At 44.7% G+C, this 12,500-nt stretch overlaps 1 protein-coding gene across 1 annotated transcript in view; it reads right to left on the minus strand.

The window, feature by feature from the left end:
• The window catches only part of dennd4b (DENN/MADD domain containing 4B), an 81,864-nt gene that overhangs the window by 54,255 nt on the left and 15,109 nt on the right, over positions 1 to 12,500 (minus strand). Inside the window, exon 3 of the mRNA XM_079837320.1 lies at positions 1,901 to 2,153. Coding sequence (XP_079693446.1) covers positions 1,901 to 2,153 — 253 coding nt within the window. The remainder of the gene's footprint in view (positions 1 to 1,900; positions 2,154 to 12,500) is intronic.

Genomic DNA, 12,500 nt, shown 5'->3' on the forward strand with positions numbered 1-12,500 from the left:
ATAACACACACGTTCAGTGTTTAACGTCTCATGAACGGAAGCGGATTCTGCAATGGAATAAATGAATCATACAAAATTAAGAACAGTTCATCACAATTCTGACTAGTTTCCCTCACAATTCCAAGTTTAGATAAGGATTAATTCCATAAATCAAATCTTACTGAACACAAACGTTTGTACATGTGTTTGATATGGAGGCAATGGAAACCATTCATAAATAAAGATGAGAGTAATGAGTCAAAGATCAGAGTGAATCAGTGACTCAGTGAATCAGACTCAGTGAATCAGTGACTCTGTGAATCAGTGACAGTGTGACTGTGAATCAGTGACTGTGTGAATCAGTGACTGTGTGACTGTGAATCAGTGACTCTGTGAATCAGTGACAGTGTGACTGTGAATCAGTGACTGTGTGAATCAGTGACTGTGAATCTGTGAATCAGTGACTGTGTGAATCAGTGACTGTGTGACTGTGAATCAGTGACTGTGTGAATCAGTGACTGTGTGACTGTGAATCAGTGACTGTGTGAATCAGTGACTGTGTGACTGTGAATCAGTGACTGTGTGACTGTGAATCAGTGACTGTGTGAATCAGTGACTGTGTGAATCAGTGACTATGTGACTGTGAATCAGTGACTGTGTGAATCAGTGACTGTGTGACTGTGAATCAGTGACTGTGTGAATCAGTGACTGTGTGACTGTGAATCAGTGACTGTGTGAATCAGTGACTGTGTGACTGTGAATCAGTGACTGTGTGAATCAGTGACTGTGTGACTGTGAATCAGTGACTGTGTGAATCAGTGACTGCGTGACTCAGTGACTGTGTGAATCAGTGACTGTGTGAATCAGTGACTCTGACTGTGTGAATCAGTGACTGTGTGACTCAGTGACTGTGTGAATCAGTGACTGTGTGAATCAGTGACTGTGTGAGTCAGTGATTGTGTGAATCAGTGACTGTGTGAATCAGTGACTGTGTGACTCAGTGACTGTGTGAATCAGTGACTGTGTGAGTCAGTGATTCTGTGAATCAGTGACTGTGTGAATCAGTGACTGTGTGAATCAGTGACTCAGTGACTGTGTGAATCAGTGACTCAGTGAATCAGTGACTGTGAATCAGTGACTGTGTGAATCAGTGACTCTATGAATCAGTGACTGTGTGAATCAGTGACTGTGTGAATCAGTGACTGTGAATCAGTGACTGTGTGACTCAGTGACTGTGTGAGTCAGTGATTCTGTGACTCAGTGATTGTGTGAATCAGTGACTCAGTGACTCAGTGAATCAGTGATTGTGTGAATCAGTGACTGTGTGAATCAGTGACTGTGTGAATCAGTGACTGTGTGAATCAGTGACTGTGTGAATCAGTGACTCAGTGAATCAGTGACTGTGAATCAGTGACTGTGTGACTCAGTGACTGTGTGAGTCAGTGATTCTGTGACTCAGTGAATCAGTGATTGTGTGAATCAGTGACTGTGTGAATCAGTGACTCTGTGAATCAGTGACTGTGTGACTCAGTGACTGTGTGAATCAGTGAATCAGTGACTGTGTGACTCAGTGACTGTGTGAATCAGTGACTCAGTGAATCAGTGACTGTGTGACTCAGTGACTGTGTGAGTCAGTGATTCTGTGACTCAGTGAATCAGTGATTGTGTGAATCAGTGACTGTGTGAATCAGTGACTCTGTGAATCAGTGACTGTGTGACTCAGTGACTGTGTGAATCAGTGACTCAGTGAATCAGTGACTGTGTGACTCAGTGACTCTGTGACTCAGTGACTGTGTGACTCAGTGACTGTGTGACTCAGTGACTGTGTGACTCAGTGACTCTGTGACTCAGTGACTGTGTGACTCAGTGACTGTGTGACTCAGTGACTCTGTGACTCAGTGACTCAGTGAGTGATCCGCACCATGCCCGTGTTGAGGTTCTTGTCCACTCTGCAGTAGGTGTGTGGCGCGGTCTCGCCCTTGCTGGGCATCAGCAGTGAGATCTCGGTCACGCCCAGCGTGTTGAGGGCCTGTGAGTCCGGGGCCCGGCGGAACATGAGGAAGGTGCGGTGGGTGGTGGGGCCGCCGGAGCTCAGGCTGGCGGAGCGGCTGTACGGGGTCGTCTCGATCACCTGCCAGCCCTGCCGCACGGGATCCTTGCCCTCGTACAGAACTCTGGACACACACACACACACACACACACACACACACACACACACACACACACACACACACACACACACACACACACACACACACACACACACACACACACACACACACACACACACACACACACACACACACACACACAGGTAAGCATTCATCAGACGCCCTGAAGGCCCGGCCCCTGTGACCCCTGTGACCCCTGTGACCCCTGTGACCCCTGTGACTAGAGGTCGACCGATTCACCGTTTTTGCCGATTAATCGGCACTGATAGTTGTTTGGTGGAACAATCGGTTATCGGCAAAAATCCTCACCGATTATTTCCCTTGTTGCGTCCGTTGCTGGAGCGGCTGAGACGGTGCGCTGTCATTACACAGTAGAGGGCTGCATTGGGATTGAGTCCCGCCGGGTCCCGCGGGACCCAACGCAAATCTCGCGGGAGCGGGCGGTGTGAATTTTGCTGCGGGCGGGAATGGGCGGCTAAAAAAAACACAGCGGGAATCGGCGGGATAGGGAGGTTGCCTAACGACATGATGGAGATGTCAATAGATGATGTAGAAAAGAACCTCAAACGAGGTATTTATAGCACAAAAGCTAAGCAAGGAAAGTCTGACATTTGGAGAAGTTTCTCAATTGTTTTGGTAGGCAAAATCATGCGGTATGTATAACGTTATATGTAGGCTATCCACATATTGCGCAGCTGGCAAATACATAGCTACTTGATCATACCTCACCAAAAACGCTCGTCAAGCAGGTGCAGGTCAAGTTGACTGTTTGGTGTTTTTGACAAACAATACATAGAAGTTTAGTGAGTGGAAATGGATTGTTTCTAAATGTCCGTTTGCTAATTTGTGTTCACATTACGTTCTGTTGAAGCATGTTTTCTCAGGACTGACCGACGAATTGGGATCTGTTTGTTGTTTCTCAATCTGTTTTTCTGTTTTCTGTTTTGCAAAGCAGTCTATTTTTATGTGCAAAGTTTTTGATAAAAACGAAATTATATTTGAATGTATTTGTCTTTGTTTTTTTTTTTACATGCAGGCCAGGGAAACTAAACAAACAACCCCATGAATCTCTTTAATAATATCAATACAAATACGTGTTTTTTTTTCCCTGCGGGACGGGAGAAGACACAAAATCAATGCATCTCTATTATTGTGCGGGAATAAATTCTCAGAGTTTTGCGGGTGCGGGCGGGAGTGGACATACATATTGCGGGAGCGGGCGGGAGTGTAACACATACGTTGCGGGAGCGGGCGGTAATGGTCAGAAATTCGGCGGGTGCGGGCGGGAGCGGGATGAAGAAAACAGTCCCGCGCAGGGCTCTATTACACAGCACAAGAGCCCTGAGAAGGGTCTGCTGGCATTATATAGCACAAGAGCCCTGAGAAGGGTCTGCTGGCATTATATAGCACAAGAGCTCTTAGAAGGGTCTGCTGGCATTATATAGCACAAGAGCCCTGAGAAGGGTCTGCTGGCATTATATAGCACAAGAGCTCTGAGAAGGGTCTGCTGGCATTATATAGCACAAGAGCTCTGAGAAGGGTCTGCTGGCATTATATAGCACAAGAGCTCTGAGAAGGGTCTGCTGGCATTATATAACACAAGAGCTCTGAGAAGGGTCTGCTGGCATTATATAGCACAAGAACTCTGAGAAGGGTCTTCTGGCATTATATAGCACAAGAGCTCTGAGAAGGGTCTTCTGGCATTATATAGCACAAGAGCTCTGAGAAGGGTCTGCTGGCATTATATAGCACAAGAGCTCTGAGAAGGGTCTGCTGGCATTATATAATACAAGAGCTCTGAGAAGGGTCTGCTGGCATTATATAACACAAGAGCTCTGAGAAGGGTCTGCTGGCATTATATAGCACAAGAGCTCTGAGAAGGGTCTTCTGGCATTATATAGCACAAGAGCCCTGAGAAGGGTCTGCTGGCATTATATAGCACAAGAGCTCTGAGAAGGGTCTTCTGGCATTATATAGCACAAGAGCTCTGAGAAGGGTCTGCTGGCATTATATAATACAAGAGCTCTGAGAAGGGTCTGCTGGCATTATATAGCACAAGAGCTCTGAGAAGGGTATGCTGGCATTATATAGCACAAGAGCTCTGAGAAGGGTCTTCTGGCATTATATAGCACAAGAGCTCTGAGAAGGGTCTTCTGGCATTATATAGCACAAGAGCTCTGAGAAGGGTCTGCTGGCATTATATAGCACAAGAGCTCTGAGAAGGGTCTTCTGGCATTATATAGCACAAGAGCTCTGAGAAGGGTCTGCTGGCATTATATAATACAAGAGCTCTGAGAAGGGTCTGCTGGCATTATATAACACAAGAGCTCTGAGAAGGGTCTGCTGGCATTATATAGCACAAGAGCTCTGAGAAGGGTCTTCTGGCATTATATAGCACAAGAGCCCTGAGAAGGGTCTGCTGGCATTATATAGCACAAGAGCCCTGAGAAGGGTCTTCTGGCATTATATAGCATAAGAGCTCTGAGAAGGGTCTGCTGGCATTATATAATACAAGAGCTCTGAGAAGGGTCTGCTGGCATTATATAGCACAAGAGCTCTGAGAAGGGTATGCTGGCATTATATAGCACAAGAGCTCTGAGAAGGGTCTGCTGGCATTATATAGCATAAGAGCTCTGAGAAGGGTCTGCTGGCATTATATAGCACTAGAGCTCTGAGAAGCGTCTGCTGGCATTATATAGCACAAGAGCTCTGAGAAGGGCCTGCTGGCTTTATATAGCACTAGAGCTCTCAGAAGGGCCTGCTGGCATTATATAGCACAAGAGCTCTGAGAAGGGTCTGCTGGCATTATATAGCACAAGAGCTCTGAGAAGGGTCTGCTGGCATTATATAGCACAAGAGCTCTGAGAAGGGTCTGCTGGCATTATATAGCATAAGAGCTCTGAGAAGGGTCTGCTGGCATTATATAGCACTAGAGCTCTGAGAAGCGTCTGCTGGCATTATATAGCACAAGAGCCCTGAGAAGGGTCTGCTGGCATTATATAGCACAAGAGCTCTGAGAAGGGTCTGCTGGCATTATATAGCACAAGAGCTCTGAGAAGGGCCTGCTGGCATTATATAGCACAAGAGCCCTGAGAAGGGCCTGCTGGCATTATATAGCACAAGAGCCCTGAGAAGGGTCTGCTGGCATTATATAGCACAAGAGCTCTGAGAAGGGCCTGCTGGCATTATATAGCACAAGAGCCCTGAGAAGGGCCTGCTGGCATTATATAGCACAAGAGCCCTGAGAAGGGTCTGCTGGCATTACACAGCACAAGAGCTCTGAGAAGGGTCTGCTGGCATTATATAGCACAAGAGCCCTGAGAAGGGTCTGCTGGCATTATATAGCACAAGAGCTCTGAGAAGGGTTTGCTGGCATTATATAGCACAAGAGCTCTGAGAAGGGTTTGCTGGCATTATATAGCACAAGAGCTCTGAGAAGGGTCTGCTGGCATTATATAACACAAGAGCTCTGAGAAGGGTCTGCTGGCATTATATAGCACAAGAGCTCTTAGAAGGGTCTGCTGGCATTATATAGCACAAGAGCCCTGAGAAGGGTCTGCTGGCATTATATAGCACAAGAGCTCTGAGAAGGGTCTGCTGGCATTATATAGCACAAGAGCTCTGAGAAGGGTCTGCTGGCATTATATAGCACAAGAGCTCTGAGAAGGGTCTGCTGGCATTATATAACACAAGAGCTCTGAGAAGGGTCTGCTGGCATTATATAGCACAAGAACTCTGAGAAGGGTCTTCTGGCATTATATAGCACAAGAGCTCTGAGAAGGGTCTTCTGGCATTATATAGCACAAGAGCTCTGAGAAGGGTCTGCTGGCATTATATAGCACAAGAGCTCTGAGAAGGGTCTGCTGGCATTATATAATACAAGAGCTCTGAGAAGGGTCTGCTGGCATTATATAACACAAGAGCTCTGAGAAGGGTCTGCTGGCATTATATAGCACAAGAGCTCTGAGAAGGGTCTTCTGGCATTATATAGCACAAGAGCCCTGAGAAGGGTCTGCTGGCATTATATAGCACAAGAGCTCTGAGAAGGGTCTTCTGGCATTATATAGCACAAGAGCTCTGAGAAGGGTCTGCTGGCATTATATAATACAAGAGCTCTGAGAAGGGTCTGCTGGCATTATATAGCACAAGAGCTCTGAGAAGGGTATGCTGGCATTATATAGCACAAGAGCTCTGAGAAGGGTCTTCTGGCATTATATAGCACAAGAGCTCTGAGAAGGGTCTTCTGGCATTATATAGCACAAGAGCTCTGAGAAGGGTCTGCTGGCATTATATAGCACAAGAGCTCTGAGAAGGGTCTTCTGGCATTATATAGCACAAGAGCTCTGAGAAGGGTCTGCTGGCATTATATAATACAAGAGCTCTGAGAAGGGTCTGCTGGCATTATATAACACAAGAGCTCTGAGAAGGGTCTGCTGGCATTATATAGCACAAGAGCTCTGAGAAGGGTCTTCTGGCATTATATAGCACAAGAGCCCTGAGAAGGGTCTGCTGGCATTATATAGCACAAGAGCCCTGAGAAGGGTCTTCTGGCATTATATAGCATAAGAGCTCTGAGAAGGGTCTGCTGGCATTATATAATACAAGAGCTCTGAGAAGGGTCTGCTGGCATTATATAGCACAAGAGCTCTGAGAAGGGTATGCTGGCATTATATAGCACAAGAGCTCTGAGAAGGGTCTGCTGGCATTATATAGCATAAGAGCTCTGAGAAGGGTCTGCTGGCATTATATAGCACTAGAGCTCTGAGAAGCGTCTGCTGGCATTATATAGCACAAGAGCTCTGAGAAGGGCCTGCTGGCTTTATATAGCACTAGAGCTCTCAGAAGGGCCTGCTGGCATTATATAGCACAAGAGCTCTGAGAAGGGTCTGCTGGCATTATATAGCACAAGAGCTCTGAGAAGGGTCTGCTGGCATTATATAGCACAAGAGCTCTGAGAAGGGTCTGCTGGCATTATATAGCATAAGAGCTCTGAGAAGGGTCTGCTGGCATTATATAGCACTAGAGCTCTGAGAAGCGTCTGCTGGCATTATATAGCACAAGAGCCCTGAGAAGGGTCTGCTGGCATTATATAGCACAAGAGCTCTGAGAAGGGTCTGCTGGCATTATATAGCACAAGAGCTCTGAGAAGGGCCTGCTGGCATTATATAGCACAAGAGCCCTGAGAAGGGCCTGCTGGCATTATATAGCACAAGAGCCCTGAGAAGGGTCTGCTGGCATTATATAGCACAAGAGCTCTGAGAAGGGCCTGCTGGCATTATATAGCACAAGAGCCCTGAGAAGGGCCTGCTGGCATTATATAGCACAAGAGCCCTGAGAAGGGTCTGCTGGCATTACACAGCACAAGAGCTCTGAGAAGGGTCTGCTGGCATTATATAGCACAAGAGCCCTGAGAAGGGTCTGCTGGCATTATATAGCACAAGAGCTCTGAGAAGGGTTTGCTGGCATTATATAGCACAAGAGCTCTGAGAAGGGTTTGCTGGCATTATATAGCACAAGAGCCCTGAGAAGGGTCTGCTGGCATTATATAGCACAAGAGCTCTGAGAAGGGTTTGCTGGCATTATATAGCACAAGAGCTCTGAGAAGGGTCTGCTGGCATTATATAGCACAAGAGCTCTGAGAAGGGTTTGCTGGCATTATATAGCACAAGAGCTCTGAGAAGGGTCTGCTGGCATTACACAGCACAAGAGCCCTGAGAAGGGTCTGCTGGCATTATATAGCACAAGAGCTCTGAGAAGGGTTTGCTGGCATTATATAGCACAAGAGCTCTGAGAAGGGTTTGCTGGCATTATATAGCACAAGAGCTCTGAGAAGGGTTTGCTGGCATTATATAGCACAAGAGCTCTGAGAAGGGTCTGCTGGCATTATATAGCACAAGAGCTCTGAGAAGCGTCTGCTGGCATTATATAGCACAAGAGCTCTGAGAAGGGTTTGCTGGCATTATATAGCACAAGAGCTCTGAGAAGGGTTTGCTGGCATTATATAGCACAAGAGCTCTGAGAAGGGTCTGCTGGCATTATATAGCACAAGAGCTCTGAGAAGGGTCTGCTGGCATTATATAATACAAGAGCTCTGAGAAGGGTCTGCTGGCATTATATAGCACAAGAGCTCTGAGAAGGGTCTGCTGGCATTATATAATACAAGAGCTCTGAGAAGGGTTTGCTGGCATTATATAGCACAAGAGCTCTGAGAAGGGTCTGCTGGCATTATATAGCACAAGAGCTCTGAGAAGCGTCTGCTGGCATTATATAGCACAAGAGCTCTGAGAAGGGTTTGCTGGCATTATATAGCACAAGAGCTCTGAGAAGGGTTTGCTGGCATTATATAGCACAAGAGCTCTGAGAAGGGTCTGCTGGCATTATATAGCACAAGAGCTCTGAGAAGGGTTTGCTGGCATTATATAGCACAAGAGCCCTGAGAAGGGTCTGCTGGCATTATATAGCACAAGAGCTCTGAGAAGGGTTTGCTGGCATTATATAGCACAAGAGCTCTGAGAAGGGTTTGCTGGCATTATATAGCACAAGAGCTCTGAGAAGGGTCTGCTGGCATTATATAGCACAAGAGCTCTGAGAAGGGTCTGCTGGCATTATATAATACAAGAGCTCTGAGAAGGGTCTGCTGGCATTATATAGCACAAGAGCTCTGAGAAGGGTCTGCTGGCATTATATAATACAAGAGCTCTGAGAAGGGTTTGCTGGCATTATATAGCACAAGAGCTCTGAGAAGGGTTTGCTGGCATTATATAGCACAAGAGCTCTGAGAAGGGTCTGCTGGCATTATATAGCACAAGAGCTCTGAGAAGAGTCTGCTGGCATTATATAGCACAAGAGCTCTGAGAAGAGTCTGCTGGCATTATATAGCACAAGAGCTCTGAGAAGGGTCTGCTGGCATTATATAGCACAAGAGCTCTGAGAAGAGTCTGCTGGCATTATATAGCACAAGAGCTCTGAGAAGGGTCTGCTGGCATTATATAGCACAAGAGCTCTGAGAAGGGTCTGCTGGCATTATATATTTCTTGACAAGATGCTGCATTAACAGGTAAAGAACAGCAGTGTGTGTGTGTGTGTGTGTGTGTTTGTCGACGAGCTAACATTAGCAGAACCTCAAGCAGTTAAAACATGTGATAAAAACACACGCAAGTCAGACCTAAATGTTGCACATATAAAATTAGTGATGTGAGAACCAAACTGTATCGTCATTCTGCCGACAGAAACACAAACAAACAGAAACGCATTCGTTTTTATTAGATAATCTCCTTCTAAAAAAGACTGTTTGGATTATATGAAATGGTAACACTACAATAATATTTCATCTGTAACATTATCTACGGTTAATAAATGCCGTGAGAGTATTGTTCATCGTTAGTATGTTAATTTCAACATTAAATTGAGTTAGAATTTGTCTCTGTTAACCCTGGTTAATGCACTATGAACTAACATGAGTGATCAATATTGCTCATATTAATACATGCTGTAGAATATGCTTATAGTTCATGTAAGCTAACACATGCTTGTTGCATGTAAATGTACATGCATGTTTCTAGATTACAGCTAAAGAAACAAATTTGACCTGTAATATTTTAATGTTTAAATTATTAAATACTTAAATGCTGCTGTACAGCTCTGAGCTGCCAGTGTAAATCTTTATATATATTTATTTTATATTATCCAACACACTAGGAATGTGTACAAGGTTTTTTTTTAAATAAAGTTTTAAGTTTAAGTAAGGTTTTTCAATTATTTTAAGTAAAATAAAGAAAGACTATTGCAATTAAAAAATAGTCTTTTTTTCTCCTTAACCTCTTGCTGTTCCTGTCGCTTCAAGGCCTGTACACACCGGGACGAATATCGCGCGCGCTTATCGCCTGCGTTTTTCGTGCCGTTTTTCGGCGCGTCTTGAGTGTTCACACCCAAGCGATTTCCACTGGCGCTGCGCCGAGTGAGCGTGCACATTCAGTCGATGCGCTCCCGGTACACAAGATGGCGCTGCGGCACTTTAAGCCTCTGACACTCGCTTGTCACACAGAAGGAGAAGAGAGACAGTATTTACATGCTTGCCAAAACCATAGATAAATTATGTCTATGGCAAAACCATTCACACACTTTTTGCTAACTGGCAAGCAGCATTAGCAGTTCATCTTCTTCTTTGTCTTCTTACTACTTCTTCGTCGTATCAGTGTGTGCTCGGCAAGAGCGTTTTGTGCTCGAGCGCCACCAAGTCGTGTTTTACTGTCACTTCAGCAGCTCCAGGCACGTGAACAAAAGCGCCGATCTCATTGGTCGGACAGTTTTTTACGCGCCACGTCAAAATAAAAAAACGAACCCGAGGCGTTTTTTTTTTAAATGACGCTTTTACGCCTGGCGTTTTGCGCGTCGGTGTGAACACTCACATTGGCGCCCATTGTTTAGTCCCGAGGCGTTAAACGTCGGCGATAAACGCGTGCGAAAATCGTCCCGGTGTGAACAGGCCTTAAGAATAGAATAACAAAAAACTGATGTGACCGAATCAGAACCGAACCGAAAACCGTGGTTGAAAACCGAGGTGTGTATTGAACCGTGGACTAACTGTAGTGTTGCATCCCTATTGCTTCCCCACTGGCAGATTATTTTGCTTATTTTAAGACAAAAAAAGACAAAAACTTTAGCTTGTCTAGTAAAGGTTCTTTCACACTGGACGCGATTTTGACGTGCGAATAATTTGCACGATGGTTTAATGTTTTGATCAGCTGTTTGTGTAATGAGAGCTTTCACACCGAACGCGAAAGTGCTGCGGCGGAAAAACGATGTTTATTTTTTTCGTTTCGATGTCGATTTTTTTTAACACTCGCAGCGACAGAAAAGGCTTAAACCAATCACAGACAAGGAAACAAAGGTCACGAAATGTCCAGTTGATGTCATTTAGGGCTGTCAAAATTGCTCAAAAATGACGTTCGAATATTCCCTCTAAAAAAAGCACGAATATTCGAACTATTCGAACATCTGGTTGCGCATTTTATCAATGACGCGCATTACGTCAATAACAGGACAAATTAATACAAAGAGACATAACTTCTTATATAGGTAGTCTATTTAAGTTTAAACATATTTGACAACATATTACCAACACAAAAACAAGTAAATCAACTAATGGCTAAAGACCGCAGACTCACTCTCTCTCGCCCTCACGCTCTCTGCTCATAACGGTTTAAATGAACACACACACATTTTGAGGCTGATCAAGAGTTTTGTGCAAGCAATTTAAGGTCGCGACTCTTGTCCCAAATATAGCAGGCTTCATTCAGTGATTGAAACAAATATTAATATAAGTTTTACAGCATATTATTGAACGCTCTGAGCGAGCTGTGCTGTGGTAAACATGAAACGGTAAATAATCAAACCAGTGGAAGCAGTGCATTTATCCTTTATTCATGCAATATCTCTTCAGTCAGTACCTCGGTTCCATTGCTTGACAGAACTCCAGCCTCATCCACGACACTGATCGCTCTCACGTCCTTACAAATCAACTAAATTAATTTCTCCGTTATGGCCTCTTGTCGTGTTGCAGACACAGAGCTTATGGCGGGCGATGCAAAGTAAGGCTGGTCCAGTTTGCACATACAAATTAGTTGCTTATATTTACAAAACGAGCCTACAAAAGCATCAAAAAGCCCGTTTAATAAAGAAAAGTTCACGACACTAAAGTGAAAACTCACTAAAGTGTTTAGTGAAATTATGAAACATTTAGATATCATAAATTGAGTTGAACAAGTTAACGTTACATTTCTACATACATCTTGTTCTCATGTCACAAGTAATATCAAGGTTTATTTTGATCTGTTTTACATGATTCTTTTGTAGTGTGGTTTTCGGTGAAGTGTACTAAAATAAATATCGTCACCTGTGTACATTAGCCCACTTCTCGACGCTTTTCCTGATAGTTTATAGAATAATTACTCCGAGTCGCCATCTGTCGTTTCAAAGAAAAGCACAACGGTGAGCGCGTCGAGTATAAACACGTCGTCCGTTTGGGGAGGAGCGCGCGCAGTCAGCGGAGGCTCGCGCTGCGGAGACAGGCTTCAGGCGCGCTAGCGCCCACTCGCAAAGCAGACAGCCACGCCTCTACTACCGCCGGCGTTTTTTTCCCCACATTTTTTTATTTATTCGAATATTAATTTTCACCTTCGAAATTCGTTTTTTAAAAACTATTCGAATATATATTCGAATTTAGAATATTCGTTGACAGCCCTAATGTCATTAGCTATTCGATCAACATTAACCTTTGCCAGGTGTCGTATTTCTCATGAGATTACAGCTGTAGTTGTGTTTGCCCACTATAGGCTACAGATTACGATA

Source organism: Gobio gobio (genome assembly GCF_949357685.1).
Source record: "Gobio gobio genome assembly, chromosome: 15".
Lineage (NCBI taxonomy): Eukaryota > Metazoa > Chordata > Actinopteri > Cypriniformes > Gobionidae > Gobio > Gobio gobio.